At 37.1% G+C, this 21,550-nt stretch overlaps 1 protein-coding gene across 2 annotated transcripts in view; it reads right to left on the bottom strand.

Annotated features, from left to right (window-relative positions):
• Positions 1 to 1,073: 1,073 nt before the first annotated feature.
• Positions 1,074 to 21,550, bottom strand: part of SECISBP2L (SECIS binding protein 2 like) — a 62,696-nt gene continuing 42,219 nt past the window's right edge. Inside the window, exons 16-18 of one of the 2 annotated variants that reach the window (XM_029238159.1) lie at positions 19,290 to 19,444; positions 12,102 to 12,321; positions 1,074 to 5,353 (exon numbers count right to left, since the gene is read on the bottom strand). In XM_029238159.1, the coding sequence (XP_029093992.1) occupies positions 4,671 to 5,353; positions 12,102 to 12,321; positions 19,290 to 19,444 (1,058 nt within the window). In that variant the 3' untranslated portion in view covers positions 1,074 to 4,670. The remainder of the gene's footprint in view (positions 5,354 to 12,101; positions 12,322 to 19,289; positions 19,445 to 21,550) is intronic. The other variant, XM_029238160.1, reaches the window with a different exon arrangement.

Genomic DNA, 21,550 nt, shown 5'->3' with positions numbered 1-21,550 from the left:
CTAAAATGAAATACTTATGTGTATGGCTCCCAAGTTCTGAGCTTAGACTCAGAACTAAGCACCTTTTATGGTCAGGCCCATAGTTCAGGATACTTCTCTTCCCTCTCTCCTCACTTAAAAAAAAAGTTATTAATATTACATGGTAGCCTTTGACTGTTTTCAGGGGCCATGCACACCCTCTTCTGGTCAATTCTAAGAAAACCTGATCACTGTTAGGGAAGGAACTCTGTCAGCAGTAGAACAAATTTTGGTCCAAGAAAGGGAACTATCCTGATAACAACTGAGAGGCATCCCTCCTTTCTCTTTGTGATCATCAAAACTTAATTTTTCATTATGAAAATTAGTGAACCTACTATTTTCTAACAGATGAGTTTTCAGAACTTCCTCCACTTCATTGTGATACAGTGACAAGGTCTGAGACAACTCCAGGCAAAGGGTGATCAGGTGAGGCTCAGTAAATCCAGTCTCTGAGGCAATCAGTTCAGTCCCGGCAGATCTCACACTGCAGAAGACACATGAAGATGAGGGGAAGCCCTGCTTAGTTTGCACACATTGAGCATTTTGTGCTGACATAACATAGAAGACACAGTGAATAAAAGCATAGACTTGACCACAGGACTGAGTCTGAATCCCAGATCTGCTAATTTACCAGCTGTGGAGCTTGGGCAAGTTACTTAACATTTCCATGATTATTTCATCATCTAAAAAGTGAGAAATTATAATAGTATTTCCTCATAGGGCTGCTGTGAGGATTAAGTAAGTTAATATTGGGAAACGGCTTAGAACAATGTCTGGCACAGAGTAACTAGCATAAAAAGGAGAAGGAATTGGTAGGAGCCTTTTCCTAACACTAAGATGGTCTCTGGTGAGATGGTTAGACCCATGCCACAGATCACACCAACCATAGAGATTTTTACTAGTTACTCCTTCCTGCAGATTATACCTTCTTTGGGCAAACCCATGAGAGCACTAAGGGATACCACAAGCTGGACTCTTCTTTTCTCTATCCTACATGCTCGACAAGTCAGGAATTCCTCAAGCACCTATTCTGAAATGATAGACTACATTTCAATAATCATTTTATTAGTTACAGAAGAATTTCCACTAGTATTTACATAGTGCAAAAAAGCTGTTATTACCCCTATAATGTGATATAGCAATCATCCTTCATACAGCAAAAGACCTATCAAGATGAAAATCCCTTCATGTTATAATTCACACTAACTTTGCTAGTTTTTAATTAGAGCATTACGATTAAGACAGTAAATTATAAATTCATGTGGTATACTTAGAAATTAAATTACAAAATAATACAAATCCTCTTAAGGTGTGATGTGCCAACAAAGTTTAAATTTTTATCATTAATTAGAATTCAGATTAGGCAAACAGTCTGGCTGATTCTGTGATGTGTGTAAAGGTTGGAAGGAACAAGGGAGGAAGAAGATATATTATTTCACAAAAAAAATTTAAGTCAAAAAAAGATAAAGTGTTTAAAGGATAAGTTAATGTTCTACTTTGTTGACACAACATACAGAAAATACTTAAATGACAGGTCTTTTTTTTTTAAGCAAACAGCAGCTTTACAAACAGTAATACTTCTTTATATATATATTAAAGTAACAATGTGTTAGGATTGAACAGTTTTGTGCTAAAGAGTTGAAAAATGAATGTGGAGCTCACTACTCATTTGCACACTGTAATTCCCATCCCACCCACCTCCCCAAGCTTATTAAGAAATCAGACTATTACATTATTTGGATATTAATTTCTCAATATTTGAACTATGTGAATTCCTTTTGACTAATTCTTTTCCAAATACTGGAAGCATATAAAATACCATCTCTGCAAAAATGACATCCATTCAGAGCCTTTAAAAACTTTTCAATGTATAACACATTTTTTCCGTTTAGTCAAAAGAAATATATTACAACATTTACAAACATATTTAAACCAAAAGTTAAGCTAATATGAACATTGTCTTTTGAGAAGTAATCTTCACAGCAAACAAACCTACTGAAGCAGAAATCTAGTTTTGGGGGTGCAATTCATATTTTAATTAATATATTTATGTATTGAAATAGAAATCTAATATTAATTATTGCCACTAAAACCACCTCTACACATGAAGAAAAAAAATCACTATGGTTTTTATTTCTTGTGATGATGAACCTTTATTCTTAGCATTAGATCTCTCTAGATCTCCAAAGAGCTACTCACCCCAGATCCAAAAAACACTTTCCTAATTTTCACACCTCTGCCTGCATATAATATACACAAATTCCAGAATTTATCAAAAGGAAACGAATTATAAAGACATTATCAATACTTATTTAAGCACACGTTCTACACAGTAGCACTTCCTTTAATAAATTTTGGGTTGTCCTCTAGAGGTGACCTGTCTCATATAAAAAAGGCCATGGTCCCTTGGGTTTGCTGGCAGAAGATACTGCACGTGCAAGAGCGTTTATCAAACACATAACTGAACACTTCTGAAGTCTATAGCAAAATTCAAAGTTACTGGTGTTCTGAAGATTTCTTCAACTTCCCTTTTGATACAAATGTCAAAAAATCTAAAATGACAATTCTCATTCAGTAGAGATATAAAACATAAGAAACCTTTGAAAAGCCACTCATTACCTTAAGATCAAGAGTTATTTGAATCACTGACACCAAGCAAAGGAAATTTACACCATTAAAAAGTATGCAAAATTTTTCAATATACTTTTAAGATTGTCAGTAGTTCAAAACCTCTATCATTTCTTTAAACCAACTAACACTTCCAAATGTACAGAGACAGTAGGATCTGCCACATATAAATCCATGATTACTATTTCAGAGGCTTCATTCCTTACATGCTACATACCTTTAAGTACTGGATACTTTGTGCCTAAGAAGTCTATACTGAAGAACAGTTTAGGCAGGACAGTACAATAACGTCCCCTTTTAGCACGCTAATAGAGTTGATAGACTTGACATTTCCTACACAGCAATGCTCCTAAACTTTCACAATTCACAAATAACTAAGTCATCAACCAAGAATCTGGTCTCTCCAGTAATTAACGTTGGGATTATCAATAAATACATCAATACTAGAACAGTAGTCCCAATGCATTCAGTAAAGAATCTGCCCAATTCTTCCCTCTCACCTCTGTGAGGCAAAGCTCTGCCCCATAAAACCTGGGCAGGGAAAATACCCCTCCCTCTTCAGTTCTGTGCCTGCTTATCAGAGTCGGAAGTGTAAAGCTGGCATGCGTGTGTGTGTGTGTACACACAGACACGTGTGTTGGTTAACTGGACGTGGTGGGTGGTTGGAGGGAAGACAGAAAAATAGGTAATTTGTAATTCTCCCACCATTATAAACTTGCAGAGGTCACTACCAGGTGGTGACTGACTAGCAAAACATTTAGCTCAGTAACTTTAACTTCACCCAAGGAGGTACAAACATTCCAGGTGAAGGGTATAGATAAGTAACAGTGATCAAGAATTAATACCTGTGCCTATCTCCACACTCTAAAATCATCTAATAGTTTCAGCACAATTAGAACTTTCTCTTTTCTTCAAAACTTCCTCTTCCAAACCTTGATTATCAGGATACATGTTACAATTGCATGAAGTTCCTTTCCCTGACTCCCGTCAGTAACTGTGGTCACTGTTACCTGGCAGGTGCTCAAGGTTAGGGACAAAATATTTTTCTTAAAAGGTGCAACGGTTTTTCACTCAGGACAAAGTATGAATACTCAATCAGATCCATATTTTAAGTCCAGAGAATCCCAAATCAGAAGCATGCAAGAGAACACACCAGTATAAGACTCTGCTTCTGGATAGTTTACAATTAAGTGCTGCAGTCATACAACCGGTTACAATTATTCACCTGTCAAAATTTGCCTAATTTTATGCAAATACGACTATGTACAAGAGCATTCCTGAGGTAAGTAAGAAGCAAATGTGAAACAGAACCCAGAATGTCCTATTATGGGTGACTTCTCACTATTAAAGACAAACATACCTAACTTTCCACAAATAAGGCCAGCTCTAATCTACCATGGTGGCTCCTTTGCTAGCCTAAGTATTGGAGGCTCTGTCTTAGCCCGTCCCAACTTTAATCAATTACCATGATCAGTGACTTCTGACATAAGCATTTGTGGACTAAATAAAAGGTGCATCCATTTTTAATACAAAACACTTTGCGAACTTAGTTACCCTCAGCCATTTTTTTAGTTTTCTAACTCTACCTCCAGTTCTTTTCTAAAGAAGCCCAAACAACTTTTTGGTCAGACAAATTAGAGTATAGGATGTATAGTCTTGAAGCAAACACTGGTAACTGCTCCTTTTCTTAGAAGCTTAGCCTTTAACCTTCAAAATGACTAAACAGGCATTTTAAATTTACTTTCTTTAAAATCTGGTCTTCTTTTTAAATCGTTATTTTCCATAACAAAATAAGCTGAAACAATTCTGAACTTTCCGTACAGTTCTTAGAAAGACACTTAGATGCTAATTAAAAGCTAAGCTATGGATCATAACAAAACAAGTGAAAGACAGCTACAAAAATATCTGTCAGGAATTAAGTACATATATTAAATACTGGACAGTGCAAAATGTTGAGATGAAGCATGAAAGATAATGGCTGCAACCCTTACATAGCTGGAGATAGATAGCTGACATTTCCTGAGTTATAGATTTGGGGGCGTATAATTAGAATCAGAGTGCTCCTTGCTCAGCGAGCTGCAGTTGCTGGGCTTCTGCTGTTCCTGACTTGCTTGATGGTCAGTAGTCCAGGCCTCGCTATCCACCCCTGGCTCTAGCACCTCAGCAGCCTCTGCTTCCTCTTCCCCACTTTGCTCTGCATTGTCTTCCTCAGAACCATTAAGGGTTTTTCCAAGCTGAAGAGTTTCCATCGTTCTCTGAGTCTCAGAGACCCAAGACTCAATTCTACTGTTGAGCTGCACTTCTACAGATATGGGTTCATGAGTATAATCTTCCTCCTCCTCCTCATCTTCATCATCTTCTTCTTCCAGCATGCCAGGTACAAGAGTGCTGGTGGTGCTGGTGATGGAGGAATTCAAAAGATCCCGGCCACTGCCATCCAAAGAGCCGGTCTCTGTACTCTGCTGTGAGGCCCATTCCAGGTCATCTGGCTTCACGTCCTCTTTATCACTCACTGTTGGTTTTCCAGGGTTTGTAGCTGAGGTAGTACTGCCTGCAGCCACTGATGATGGCTGCTTACCAACAGGGGCTGTGTCAAATGCAAGTTTACTGGGTTTTTCAGATGTGCTGTGCTTACAAGAAACTTCTCTCTCATTTTCTGATGTTTCCAATGCGTCCGAAGTTTCCACCATGTTTCTCCAATTTGTTTCTGCAAATATCAAACAGATTTTTTAAAAACCAGAACACTGTTTCAGAATCATGCAACTCTTACAAGAGAGAAGAACAAACTACAGAAATCTGTTGGCTCACCAACTGACTGGAATGTTATAAATGGAAAACAGTTCTCAAAAAACCCCAGCACATTTAACATAAAGAAACAAAGAGGCCAAAATAAGCATATTAATGCTTCAGAATGTAAAAGATCTAATACTAACAGGAGCTCACTGACTCTAATATATAAAATCCATGTATTCATAAAAATCAACGAATTGCCTAACTTTTTTTGGCCCTGAAGTGTCCTGGGCTCAAGGATCCACAAGTCACAGATGGCAGAGCCAAGATGTCCATCAGAAAAAAAAAGACAAAGAAATAGTTCTGATTTAACAGGCTTATATTGTGCTCCTTTAGCAAGTCAGAGCTGTCTTTTGGCCTGTAATGGAACTTGTGTTTCCATCTATAAGCAAAGATGCCATGCATGTAGTTCTAATATTTGTGAAAATGTGTTTTATAACATATGTATGTTGCCTGGCTTACTAAGTGACTTTGAAGCCAAAAAATAATCAAGTGTTATTATATAATACAGTGGTGATAATCTAAATTATTTTTAACAACAGGTAGTCAGTTTAGAGCAAAAAATGTACTAGGAATCAGGAGATGAAGAACTCTCCCACCTGTTTTTTGTACGTTTTATTTTATTTTCCATTTAATTTTTTTATCACTAAGGTATAATTGACATAAAACATTATATTATTATAGTTTCAGGTGTACAACATAATGATTCAGTATTTGCATATACTGAGAAATGATCACTACAAGAAGTCTAGTTAACATCCATCCCCATTAATAATTACAAATTTTTTTTAAGATCTACCCTCTTAGCAACCTTCAAATACACAATAATATTAATTGTAGTCACCATGCTGTACATTAGCTCTCCAAGCCATATTTATTTTATAACTGGAAGGTGGTAACTTTTTACCCCCTTCACCCATTTCGCCCACGCCCAGCACCCCCTGCCTCTGGCAACCACCAATCTGTTCTCTGTATCTATGAGCTTCGGGGATTTTCTTGGGGTTTTTTTTGTTTATTTTTTGTTTTGTTTTTAAGATTCCACATATAAACGAGATGATACGGTGTTTTTCTTTGTCTGACTTATTTCACTTAGCATAATGCCCTCGAGGCTCATCCTTATTATCACAAATGGCAAGATTTCATTCTTTTTAATAGCCGAATAATATTCCACGGTGTGTGTGGGGGTGTGGGTGTGTGTATACACACACACACACACACACACACACACACACACACACCCCACATCTTCTTTATCCACTGATCTTCTTTACCGATTTATCCATCAATGGACATTAAGTTGTTTCCGTATCTTCGTTATTGTAAATAATGCTGCAATAAACATGGGGGGTGAATACCTCTTTTTTGAGCTAGTGTTTTTATTTTCTTCAGATAAATACACAGAAGTGGAATTGCTCGATCATACGGTAGTTCTCATCTTAATATTTTGAGGAACCTCCGTATTGTTTTCCTTAGTGGCTGCACCAACTTACATTCCCCAGGAGCAGTGCACAAGGGTTCCCTTTGCTCCACATCCTTGCAAACATCTGTTATTTTTTGTCTTTTTGATAACAGCCAACTAACAGGTTGTGAGCTGATATTTCATTGTGGATTTGATTGGCATTTCTCTGATGACTGGTGATGTTGAGCATCTTTTCATGTACCTGTTGGTCATCTGCGTGTCTTTCTTTGGAAAAATGTCTATTCAGATCCTCTGCCCAATTTTAAATCGGATTTTTTTTTTTTTTTGCTATTGAGTTGTATGAGTTATTTATATACTTTGGTTATTAATCCCTCATCAGATACATGATTTGCAAATATATTTTCTCCCATTCAGTAGGCTGCCTTTTCATTTTGTTGATGGTTTCCTTTGCTGTACAGAAGCTGTCTGATTTGGTGTAGTCCCACTTATTTTTACCTTTTCTTAAAAAATAAAAATCCCTTTCTATTTGCATTGTAGCTGCTATTTGCATTTTACAGGCATAATGATCAAGCTGTAGTGATAAAGCAAGCCTATTCATACAAATATACTTAACTTGACCGCCCCCCATCAATTATATATTGCTACAGACCATATTTTGGCCACCTGAAGTCAGGGCGCATGGTTTGGGGAAAAAAACCTTCCTTTCCTGCAGCTACTTCAAATGTAGAACAGGTCTTTCCACTTGCACTCCTACCACATGACAAAAAAATCTAGTCCTCTTCCTTTATTCTTTCTCAGTTAATAACATCCTTTTCAGTCTCAAAGCAGAAGAAACCTTATAGTAATCCTTGATCCTATCTTTCTCCCTTACTATATATATCCCTTCATTCCATTGAACTCATAACTATACCATGTCACTTCTAGCCCCAAAACTATTAAATCTGGGCACTACTGCCTTAGCTCAAGCCTCCTTTATCTTGCTGTACATCTACTATACCTTTCTAATTGGTTTTGTGAATTGACCACATCACTGTCTAACTGGCTTTTTATTACCCTAGTAATCCAAACTCCTTAGTTTAGTAACCAAGCCCTTCATAGTCTATCCTTCTGGTCCCATTCATTTTAACCCCCAGCCATGCATTCCATGCTCAAGGTCACTTTGAATTCTCACTGCTCACAGAAGTCATCCCCTTTCTGTTTACAATTCTTTGCTTTGCGTAAGCTGTTCTTTCATACTGTATGAGATGTGTTTTCATTTACCCTTCACACTCCTACTCATTCTTGACAACTTTTAATGCCAGTTCCTTTGTGAAGCCTTTCCTGATTTTCCTAAGACCGTCACTAACCTGAACTCCCTCCCACAGCACTTTCTGCATATTTGGTTCAAAAGCATTTGTTTTTTGTTTTCTGTTCTACTCCCTCCTCCCTCCTCATTCCCACTCATCTCTGTGTTCCTGTGGCTGGCATACAGTATGTGCTGGGAAAATAAGCCTTTACAGTAAATGGAAATTTTCACCCATATATGTAATTATGCAGAAAATAACTTTCAAAAGCCATACAATTTACAAAATTTAGGTACACATATTTCCTTCCGACAGTTTTTTTCCTCTTTCAAAAGTACTATAAGAATTCATGTGGGGTCTTAGAAAAAGTCCCACCTCTCCCTTAACAGTGAGTCAAAGGAACAGGAAAAAGAAAGGTGGTCAGAAGACTGAGCAGGGCTGATCTCTCTCCAGGCTCTGTCTTGGGCATTCAGCTACTAGGTAGGTGAGCTGAAAGCCAGACAGGTCCTTTGGAAAGAAAAGGGAGATATGACCTTGGAAGCAGAGACAAGGGACTCTGTGATTAGCCATCAAGAGACCTGTCACAATGATCAAAGAGCCACTGAGGTCACATATCCACGGGGAGGGTCCAGGGTTCCACCTTAAAGTAACAGGTGAAGCTTGATCAACAACTAATGAGCACACAAACACATAACTGTGACGGGGAGAAACAAAGCGAGTATGAAAATGCCGTCTTTGGTTGGAGGAGCGGGCAGGGGATGGGAGGGGGTTGGGCTGAATACAGGAGTCTAAAGCCAGAACAGCACATCGAGAAGCCCACTTCTGAAGAAGGGATTAGGAAGCAATGTAAAGGCAGGGTCAAAGATCTCAACAAACCTGGAAATGTTACTGATCCAAACCTACCCTGATTCTGAATTGTTTACTTTAGCAGAATTTAGTCAATAAAGCTGCTTATTAACCCCTCTATGCTTTCCTGTTTTCTTAGTTGGTTCTTTGTGAAACTACCTTTTCAACTTTGACACTAGTTGGTTTGTCAGAGGATGAGGTGTGTGTATTTCTCCCATCAGTCATTACACAGAGGGAAGCTGTCCATCTTTAGATAGTTGTATATAGTAGAGGAACACAGAGATGAGTTCAAGACCCTAAAGAAGAAGGTGTGGTGGCAGAGAATGAGCCGGAAACTCAAGATAGATAGAGGTAGTCCTCCCCTCACAAGGGGTTACTGAAAACCTACTGTATGGTCCTACTGGAAATTCATGCAACACACAAGGAATTCACATCACACTAAGAATTCTAGAGTCAAACTTAGCAGCTCTGTGACACTGGCAAGTGATTTACCTCACTTCATTTTAGTTCTCTCATCTGTAAAATGCAGTATAATATTTCTTATCTCCTAGGACTGCTCAGAGGATTAAATGTCTTAATAAAAGTGCCTAGTAAGAATTCAGTAAGTGAGCTATTATTATTATATGTCAAGTGCCCATTAGGTGTCAGGTTTCCATCTCAAAGAACGTACTGCTTAGTTGGGATTTATGTTTGAAACTATTTGTTTCACGTAAGTATGACAAAATTGAGACTCAGCTCCAGTGGAAGGAAAACATAGGCAAAGAAAACAATTACGGTGTACACAAAGAACAGTAAGACTGAACTATCATAGGAACCTTTCTATTCTACCAATGTTTAGCACCCCTTTCCCAGCTTTGTTTTCTCTTTAGACTGTGGAAATCACAAGAAAACATTTTAGAAATCTTGCACCAGAATGGCATGGGAGACACTATTTGTTGTCTACCCAAGAGTCATTCCCCATTTTCTTCCTGGCTAACAGAACCCCCAAACCTGAGATGGACTTGAACACAGTCCCATGGGAAGAATTAAAATAGTTCTTAGACTATCATGACTATCCCATTCCCCTTTGCCAGATATTCTCTTGCCCACATCTCCCTTGCAGCTAAAAGCAGTCACATGGTCGGCTCTGGCCAAATGAAACAAAAGGCAAAGTCTTCTGAAAATTGTTTCCTTCACTGATAAAAAGAGCATACTGCTTGAACCTCCTGCCTGAACTGTTGTGATGCCCAGGGCCACTGCAGCCATTTATGAACATGAGATGATAAACATAAGAATAAGAAGCCACAGACTGAAAATGGAAGAATAGAAAAAAGGAAAGAACTAGGGACATTGACAACATTGTGAAATAATTAAATACCCTAATTTCTCAGGCCACATTAGTGGGTTGTTTTTTGTTTGTTTGTTTCTGCGGTACGTGGGCCTCTCACTGTTGTGGCCTCTCCCGTAGCGGGGCACAGGCTCCGGGCACGCAGGCTCAGCGGCCATGGCTCATGGGCCCAGCCGCTCCGCAGCATGTGGGATCTTCCCGGACCGGGACATGAACCCACGTCCCCTGCATCGGCAGGCGGACTCTCAACCACTGCGCCACCAGGGAAGCCCCATTAGTGGGTTTTATGTCTGTTGCTGAATACATCTGATACTGACAGAGTAACTTTGTGCTTTACTCTCAAAGCAAATTATTTATGATTATTTCCACTTATTTTGTTGGCGTCCTCATAAATCAGATCATAGGCCAGAATCTTTAAGGTTCTGTCTAAATCCCTTCTTAGAATTCAGCCATTAGCTCACAAAACTTTCGCTCTGAATGAAACGTTATACATGATCTAGACAAACCCTTCTCACTTTACTGAAGACAAATCTGAGGCTCAGAAATTAATCAATTATGCCTCAATACCCTAGGCAGACTGTGGAAAAGCCAAGGCTTCAATCTTTGAACACTTTAAATCTGGTGTTTTGAAAACATCTTCTAAGTCTTTGAGAGGTTCTTTTTATAACTTTTCTTTTTATGTGCCCAAATGAAGATCACGGTCATTTCCCCAAACCCACAGCTTTAGGAATTTACCTTGCAGTTTACCTTTGAGATCTGGCATATCACTAATCACTATATAGAGAAATGATTTCATTTACAAAGTTGGCCCTTTATCTTCTTTACTTTCAACTAGTATCACTTTAACCAAAGAAACATCTCTGCCTCTAAGCCAGAATCACCTTTGCCTGACCAACAGTTTCTGAAAGGTGCACAATAACTTGTTAGTTGCCTCTGGTCTGCAGCTTTGTCAAAAGCATTCCAAACATTTAACTACAATCACAGACAAGGAGAGCAGGAAAGAGAAGTGTGGGAAGAAAGGAAGAAAACGATGACTCAATTTTTTACATGTTACATTTTAGGTGGCAACAAGCTATTTGATAAACTTTCAGATACGACTAAAAAGAGAAAAGAAAAACAAGAAGCCAAGGTGAAGGAGGTGGCTGCACTATTTTTAAAAAAGAACAGGGGAAATGAAACAGAAACTAGATCAAGAAAGTAATCTAGTATTCTAGTGCTAGTGTTCAAAGTATCATAGAAACATTGCAAGGAAACTACTAAAATGCAGAGTACAGTAATTATTGTTACTTTAAACCTTATACATAAATACTGTTTTTAGTCTATAAGTCCTTTTCACTACCATCAGATTTAACTCAAGACAAATGTCACAAGTCTACGTTTGATAAGTTTAGATTGAATATTCAGGTCTTTTGTTTACACAATAAATACAAAATTTTAATAATCAAGTATAAAGTATTAGAATAAAACTTCCTAGAATTTATTTATTTACTTAGTGATAGGTCAGAAGAATGGTACATTTGGCTTTTTAAATCCCTTTGGGATTTTCTTTTTTCTTTTTAAGATTTTGGAAATGTGACTAATTTCAGGGTCTCACAGAAACTCTCAGCCCCAAATATTCTAACTTTCAATGGACATGTGTAATACAATTTTTAAACCAAAAATGTGAGCAAAATTTGAATAATCAAGAAGATAAAAACAAAAGGTAGCATGGAGAGTCATTTTTAAAATGACATTAATCATTAAATTATTTCAAAATTTCAGTCATTTAAAATGGTATGTAATAACTTACCATATTCCTTTTCATTGACTTCAGAGATGGGTTCAGAAATAACACTGCAGAAAGAAATGGCGCTTGCTGCAGAGGGATTCCGAGAATGCCCCATGTGGTGTGGCACCTTTTTCACGTTCTTCAAGGCTTCCTCGGCTTGCTCCTGTTCCATTGCTGCAACCATATCTTTATATGCTTTCCTGGCTTCTTCAGTGAGTTCTACTAACTTATTAAACAGGCTCTAAAAAGAAAGAGATTTTGCCCAGTCCATTTTTTGTTATACTCTTTATTACTACCATTAGCAATAAATACCTCTACTGTTTCAGGACTGGATACACTTTCTATCAGCACAAAATCCAAATGGTATGCAAACCACAGAACCTTACAAAATACTCTGTAACTTACATATATTGTTTAGTTAATTCTCACAAGTCTGAGGCAACTTCTTGATTCAGTACTAGCCACTAAATATGCTATATTAAAGTTCTTACAGAGTTTATCAATTCAACAACTGCACCCTTTAGCATGTGGCACTATAGTGGGTACCAAGACTACTGGAACCACCCCTCTGCTCTCAAGGAACCTTCCATATGGCTGAAAGGAGAGGACAGGAGACGATGATTCAGGGGACAATACCTTAAATGCCTTGACATGTACAAAGTGGTTTAGCTTTGGGAGGAAACATCTAACTGCTGGGCATCAGTGAAGAATTCATAAAGGAATATGACACCTGATGTAGGCCTTGAAAATCTGGTATAGTTTTGAGGAGTGGAGACAATACATTCTTAGCCAAGCATGCAAAACCATAAACCAAGGTACAGACTTAATAAAGTTCAAGGCTTGTTTGGGGAGCAGTGAAGAATCTTATATGGCTTCGAATATAAGGGAATGAGTGTATGCAGGGTGATATCAAAGGATGCAGAAGCAGATGGCAGTCTCCACAGGAATGAAAAGTTCCCTATCATGTTTGCTTGTTGAAAGAACTCTTTACAATAAGACCAAAAAGAAGTGATGGTATGGCTAGCTGCAGCCTTGAAAATGATGAAAGGCTAATTATAAAAATAGAATAAAGAACCTGGAAATAGAATGTGGAGTTAACCAGAAGTTCTTCCATCAGCAAAAGAGAATGAACATGAATGGAATTAATAACCCCAATGAAACTGTAAATGACAGAGCACATTTGTGTTAATAAATGGCAAAATTCGTTAGGCATTAAAGCTGTACTTCAATAACTATGACATCTAGCAATGTCTAAAGAAAACTGAAGTTTTCACAGTCACCAGAAAGACAACCAAAGAATGACTTTTAGTGATTCTTACATCAAATGACTTTTAGTGATTCTTACATCACAATTCAACAACATTCTACTCCTGTTTAATGTCTTGATTTAGTATCAGAATGCAACATACCCACACATTAAGTAAAAAATTTTAGATGGTAAATATGACCTGGCCACCTGGAAGAGTATGTTTAATTATATATATAAAATTATGTTTTCAGACAATGGAGAAAAAGTACAGCACATTTTTTTTTTCTTAACAAGGCACTGTCATTTAAATATAAACCATAACAACACGAATGCATGGCAAACGTGTCATATTACTACGGAATAATGTATCTCTAAAAACTAAACTTAAGCAGGAAAAGCATAAGTAATGTGCTTTACCCGGCTGCAGTTTAAACTGTTTAAAGTACAATACAGGTACAATAAACACTGCTACTAACTGTATTGATTTTTGAAAAGGGGTGGGTGCTAGTAGTATCAAAAATATATTCAGGATTTACTTATTTTTAAAAAGGAGGATGGATTCTGATTTAAAAAAGCCCCCATGAGTTACATGTAAGAGACTTCATAAATATTTGTTTGCAATAAACCATGCACTTAAGTGCAGCCAACAAAAAGAAAATAGGCTTATGGATATGCAATTTTGAGATTTTGAGATTAACATTGGTTTTACAATATAAATAAAACACAGAAACTGTTGGGAATAAAACAATACACAAGAAGAAGAGAAAATAAAATTGAAGAGAAAAGCTATTAGGGAATAAAAGCTTTGAATATCAGGGTAAAGACAGAAAGCTTAATTCAAAGGTTAGCATTATTACATGGTAAATATAAGGTAGGTGCACTACATTACTATGAGTAGACACTCTGGACAATATAGCAGTACTTCCTTTACCTCCGTTTTATGAATGTGTTTTGGTTTAAACAATAACTTACTACCTCAAAATGGAGAAGGCAAGAAAAGCAATGTACAAACAAAACTGCCAAACATTTTATAATATAATATCATACATATAACCTAATATACATAGTTCAGTAAGAAGTCAATACAATTAAAAACAAACATATCCCCCTTTTCTGACCCCGATTCCATTCCTATTCCATAAACTCTAACAGTGAACAAAAGAGTACATTGTTATTATGTGTCTCTATCACAGAACTACTTAGCACCTAAATTCTCACATGAAGTTTAACGTAACAGGCAGATATACATCAACCATACAATTAATTAAAGAAACATTTATTACCTGCTCATCCTCGAGTAATGTAAAAGGTTTTCAGGGATATAAAGACAAGGGAAATCAAAGAGGAAATCAAAAGATACCTAGAAACAAATGACAATGAAAACACAACGACCCAAAACCTATGGGATGCAGCAAAAGCAGTTCTAAGAGAGAAGTTTATAGAAATACAATTCTACCTCAAGAAACAAGACACATTTCAAATAAACAACCTAACCTTACATCTAAAGCAATTAGAGAAAGAACAATAAAACCCCCAAAGATAGCAAAAGGAAAGAAATCATAAAGATCAGATCAGAAATAAATGGAAAAAAAAAAAGAAGGAAACAATAGCAAAGATCAATAAAACTAAAAGCTGGTTCTTTGAGAAGATAAACAAAATTTATAAACCATTAGCCAGATTCATCAAAAAAAAGGGAGAAGACTCAAATCAATGGAATTAGAACTGAAAAGAGAAGAGAAGTAACAACTGACACTGCAGAAATACAAAGAATCTTGAGAGATTACTACAAGCAACTCTATGCCAATAAAATGGACAATCTGGAAGAAATGGACAAATTCTTAGAAAAGCGCAACCTTCTGAGACTGACCAGGAAGAAACAGAAAATATAAACAGACCAATCACAAGCACTGAAATTGAAACTGTGATTAAAAATCTTCCAACAAACAAAAGCCCAGGACCAGATGGCTTCACAGGCGAATTCTATCAAACATTTAGAGAAGAGCTAACACCTATGCTTCTCCAAGTCTTCCAAAATATAGCAGAGGGAGGAACACTCCCAAACTCATTCTACAAGGCCACCATCACCCTGATACCAAAACAGACAAAGATGTCACAAAGAAAGAAAACTACAGACCAATATCACTGATGAACATAGATGCAAAAATCCTCAACAAAATTCTAGCAAACAGAATCCAACAGCACATTAAAAGGATCATACACCACGATCATGTGGGGCTTATCCCAGGAATGCAAGGATTCTTCAATATATGCAAATCAATCAATGTGATGAACAATATTAACAAATTGAAGGAGAAAAACCATATGATCATCTCAATAGATGCAGAAAAAGCTTTCGACAAAAATCAACACCCATTTGTGATAAAAAACCCTCCAGAAAGTAAGCATAAAGGGAACTTTCCTCAACATAATAAAGGCCATATATGACAAACCCACAGCCAACATCACTCTCAATGGTGAAAAACTGAAACCATTTCCACTAAGATCAGGAACAAGACAAAGTTGTCCACTCTCTCCACTATTATTCAACATACTGTTGGAAGTTTTAGCCATAACAATCAGAGAAGAAAAAGAAATAAAAGGTATCCAAATTGGAAAAGAAGAAATAAAACTGTCACTGTCTGCAGATGACATGATACTGTACATAGAGAACCCTAAAGATGCTACCAGAAAACTACTAGAGCTAATCAATGAATTTGGTAAAGCAGCAGGATACAAAATTAATGCACAGAAATCTCTTGCATTCCTATACACTAATGATGAAAAAGCTGAAAGAGAAATTAAGGAAACACTCCTATTTACCACTGCAACAAAAAGAATAAAACACCTAGGAATAAACCTACCTAAGCAGACAAAAGACCTGTATGCAGAAAACTGTAAGACACTGATGAAAGAAATTAAAGATGACACAAACAGATGGAGAGATATACCATGTTCTTGGATTGGAAGAATCAACATTCTGAAAATGACTATACTACCCAAAGCAATCTACACATTCAATGCAATCCCTATCAAACTTCCAATGACATTTTTCACAGAACTAGAACATAACATTTCACAATTTGTATGGAAACGCAAAAGACCCCGAAGAGCCAAAGCAATCTTCAGAAAGAAAAACGGAGCTGGAGGAATCAGGCTCCCTGACTTCAGACTATACTACAAAGCTACAGTAATCAAGACAGTATGGTACTGGCACAAAAACAGAAAGATAGATCAATGGAACAGGATAGAAAGCCCAGACATAAACCCACGCACATATGGTCACCTTATTTTTGATAAGGGAGGCAAGAATATACAATGGAGAAAAGACAGCCTCTTCAATAAGTGGTGCTGGGAAAACTGGACAGCTAGCTACATGTAAAAGAAAGAAATTAGAACACTCCCTAACACCATACACAAAAGTAAACTCAAAATAGATTAAAGAGCTAAATGTAAGGCCAGACACTATAAAACTCCTAGAGGAAAATATAGGCAGAACACTCTATGACATACATCACAGCAAGATTCTTTTTGACCCACCTCCTAGAGAAATGGAAATAAAAACAAAAATAAACAAATGGGACCTAATGAAACTTAAAAGCTTTTCCACAGCAAAGGAAACCATATAAACAAGAAGAAAAGACAACCCTCAGAATGGGAGAAAATATTTGCAAATGAAGCAATTGAAAAGGATTCATCTCCAAAATTTACAAGCAGCTCATGCAGTTCAATATCAAAAAAAACAAAAAACCCAATCCAAAAATGGGCAGAAGGCCTAAACAGACATTTCTCCAAAGAAGATATACAGATTGCCAACAAATAAATGAAAGGATGCTCAACATCACTAATCATTAGAGAAATGCAAATCAAAACTACAATGAGGTATCACCTCACACCAGTCAGAATGGCCATCATCAAAAAATCTACAAACAGGGCTTCCCTGGTGGCGCAGTGGTTGAGAGTCCGCCTGCCAATGCAGGGGACACGGGTTTGTGCCCCGGTCCGGGAGGATCCCACATGCCGCGGAGCGGCTAGGCCCGTGAGCCATGGCCGCTGAGCCTGCGCGTCCGGAGGCCATGCTCCGCAACGGGAGAGGCCACAACAGTGAGAGAGGCCCGCATACCGCAAAAAAAAAAAAAAAAAAAAGAAAATCTACAAACAATAAATGCTGGAGAGGGCGTGGAGAAAAGGGAACCCTCTTGCACTGTTGGTGGGAATGTAAATTGACAGAGCCACTAGGGAGACAGTATGGAGGGTCCTTAAAAAACTAAAAATAGAATTACCATATGACCCAGTAATCCATTACTGGGCATATACCCTGAGAAAACCATAATTCAAAGAGTCATGTACCACAATGTTCACTGCAGCTCTATTTACAATAGCCAGGACATGGAAGCAACCTAAGTGTCCATCGATAGATGAATGGATAAAGATGATGTGGCAGATATATACAATGGAATATTACTCAGCCATAAAAAGAAACGAAACTGAGTTATTTGTAGTGAGGTGGATGGACCTAGAGTCTGTCATACAGAGTGAAATCAGAAAGAACAATATAAATACAGTATGTGAACACATATATATGGAATCTAAAAAACAAAAAATGTTTATGAAGAACCTAGGGGCAGGACAGGAATAAAGATGCAGATGCAGAGAATAGACTTGAGGACACAGGGAGGGTGAAGGGTAAGCTGGAACGAAGTAAGAGAGTGGCATGTACTTATATATTCTACCAAATGTAAAATAGATAGCTAGTGGGAAGCAGCTGCATAGCACAGGGAGATCAGCTCAGTGCTTTGTGACCACCTAGAGGGGTGGGATAGGGAGGGTGGAAGGGAGACGCAAGAGGGAGGAGATAAAAACTGATTCCCTTTGTTATAAAACAGAAACTAACACACCACTGTAAATTAATTATACTGCAATAAAGATGTCAAAAAAAAAAAAAGACAAGGGTCCTACCCTTGAGGAATTCACAGTTACATGAAGAAACACATTAACTATGACAAAGCAGTGTGATATCTATAACTGAGGAAAGCATGGGCTTCTAATGGCAGGACAAATATTAATTACATGATCGTAAAGAGTAGGTGGGTAGACAGGTAATTTAATGGGTAGTGGGAGAGGAACTGAATGGATAGGGGAATGGGGGTATTCAATATGGTGACTGGATAGGAAAGATAGACACTTAAATATACACAAATAGTATGGCTGAGAAGAGGGAAAATGGTCCATCAGTTGTGTCACAAAATACTTTAGAATCAACTTCATAAAAAAGTTATTGTATGCACAGATTGTATACAATTTAAAACAAGTACAACTGAAAATGTTTCAATGTAAAAGCCACAAGTCAAATGATGTTCTAAAAAGAACCCGACACGTTCAAAAAACCCCACCAATCTTAAAATGTTATCAGTTAATAAGCATTACTCTAAATAAATAACATTTACTTTATCATTTATCAGCTCCTATGGGCAAAGTTTGTATTAGTCGACTATGAGAGGAAGACAAATATCATGGGTGTAGAATTATTCTCTCAATTGGTTTAGGAATTTCATTTTCAAAGGAAAATTCTCTCCAAATAAAGGATTCTTTTCTCTCTTGACTCCTAGCAGCACAAAATGTACCCAACATACAGACTGAAGAAATTTGTTTTACTTTGTACAATACTGGATACCTTTACCCAGCAGTTACATATACTGTCAAGTAGTACATATCTGAACCCAGGAAAAAAAAAAAAATCACTGTAGCAGAAATACGAGCTAAAATCTTTTCACAATGCTACAGGATTGACTTACGCAAATGTTTTCAACACTAAAAAAGGAAATGTAATACTCAAGAATTTTCCACTCATTCCTGGAGAGTCATCATATCACTTCTCCAAATGCTCAAACATAACAATGGCACGTGTCCAAAGATGTACTATGGCGGGTGGGCAGTGAGGGACTGCATCTTCTAAGTCTTACCTCAGCACCAAAGTAGTTGAAGATTCCCACCACACTAACAGGAACCAGCTTGTTCACACAGCGTCCTAGAGCTTTTCTTCCAAGGGCAAACACAAAAGGAATTTCTTGTTCCCGTGCCATGGCTATAACATTATAGAGAGCCTCATCCAGGCCACCTGAGAAATCAACATGTATAGAAGTTTTTAGTTATTTCCTAAATGGAGCTATTTTAGCACCCGACAGCATAAAACACAGCAGCAAAGGAGTCCATGAATGCTTGTGGCACTTAGGCTGTTAACCACATTTTCCTATCTGAATTTGTACTTCCTATCTGAATTTGTACTATATTTGGATATTACGTACATATTTTCTTTCTCCCAGTTAAATACTATATTCCTTTAATGCTAGTATTTTTGTTTCTCCACAGGGACTAGTATAGCAGGAGTCAAATTTCAATATAATAAACATTTTCCGTTTTTTAAAATTAATTAAAATTGTTAATAGTGGCTGACTCCTTTATCTAATCTCTCAGTTCAAGTAAGCAACCTATCACATGCAATAAGACCGATTATACATTACTGTTTTTACTGGTATTTTTCCCCTCTGCCTGCTACTGCTACTTGATGCCTCTGTCTACTCCAATCACCTGAAATGGCTCCTCCATGAAAAACGACAAATAACGGTGCACGACATAGTACAAAAGCCTCTGTTACTGCTGGTTTCTCAGAGACAAATCTCCACCATAAACAGAGGCAGAGACATGTATCTTTTTTTTTTTAATATTGTATTTAACTGATTTTAAGATGCAAAATTTTTTCCACATACTAACAACTCTGAACTAGGGTAGCATTTTACAATCAATGGAATCTTTGGATTGATAGAATTTTTCTTTCTTAGTGGAATATAAAATATTGCTGCATCATACAATCATCATGTTCTATCCTGAACACTAATTTTAGGATACAAAACTTACAAATTATATTTTTTTTTCTGAAATAGGGTAGGATAACTGTCTAGAGAGCCCATTTTCATTTCTGACATTAGTCACTGCTGTCATATTGTTTCTACAATCATGTTGGCTTATATTAAATAAGAGAGAGTTTGATTTCCCAATTGGAAAAACTCAGTGAACTATGGTAAAAATGCATATATCATAACCATTATGTAAGAACTGATCTGGAATTTGGGATTTATAGGAGATGTTTAGGTATTGTTATTAATTACTACATAGTTTGAGAGAGTCTTTCAACTTCTCTCTTTCATACAATGGACGTAATTATTTTTGTCTCTCTGGCAAGATCAGAATGCCCCAATAGTAAAAGGAAAAATATTTGAAAGTGTTTCTTTGAGGAGCATTAATTATGTTGTTTAATATATTTATAATATACCCCTCTAATGACCAATTCAGTACCCAAGTGTTCAGGACAGGAAACTGATTTTGAAATTGTTTTAAATATAGTGGCAAATAAATAGTTATAAGGGGACAATGGAAAGCAGACCTTCAAAATTAGATTGTATTTCTTCCTAAAATAGAAACATTTTTAAATAAAATTTTGATTGATATCATAAAGTCACATAGCCCAAATGTTTTCAGGTTCATTCAAAATAATTATGATTTGGAAAGGTCAACCATACATCAATTAGAAGACAGAAATGTTTATCAAAATAATTTATTTTTAGAATAATTGATTTGTAAACTTTCTAGGATGATTAGAAAGTAGGGCCATTTATTATTAAGAATGCCACAGACCATGCTCACATAAATCCATATCCTCTTCATAAAAGAGGATATTTATCTCTCATTTATCTAGAGAAGCAGGGAAGCATTCAGCTTATTCAAAAGTAGCATGATCATTAAGGAACACGTTCAAAAAAAGTTGGTTAGCAGAGTCTATCCTTTTTATCGACGGTGGAAACTATTAACTGGACCTTTAAAAGACCACTCGTAATGACCTTGGCTTCAGAATCAAAGCACGGTACTATGTTTGTATGGGCCTACATAACCTAGGGTCCATAATGAGAAATACGTTTTGGCCTACACTTGACTCCTGTCCACAGTCAAAGACCAAGAAGGAGAACTGTACCTTTTTCCTAATTTTTTTAGAGAAAAGAGCCATCAAAGGAGGGTAATACAAAAATTTTAAAGTAGAATAGGCCAGAAATGAGCCATCCAGCTACACGGTAGCACCTCCGGGAACCAGCTGCCAGGTCGCCACTGCTGGGTTTTTCACTTGCTCCTTTGCGGGGCTAGTGCCCCTGCTCCAGGCCTGCCTGAAGAGCTG

This window comes from Monodon monoceros, unplaced genomic scaffold, assembly GCF_005190385.1.
Source record: "Monodon monoceros isolate NGI ecotype Baffin Bay Population unplaced genomic scaffold, NGI_Narwhal_1 Super_Scaffold_21, whole genome shotgun sequence".
Classification (NCBI taxonomy): Eukaryota; Metazoa; Chordata; class Mammalia; order Artiodactyla; family Monodontidae; genus Monodon; species Monodon monoceros.
This window is presented reverse-complemented; position numbering and strand designations above follow the sequence as displayed.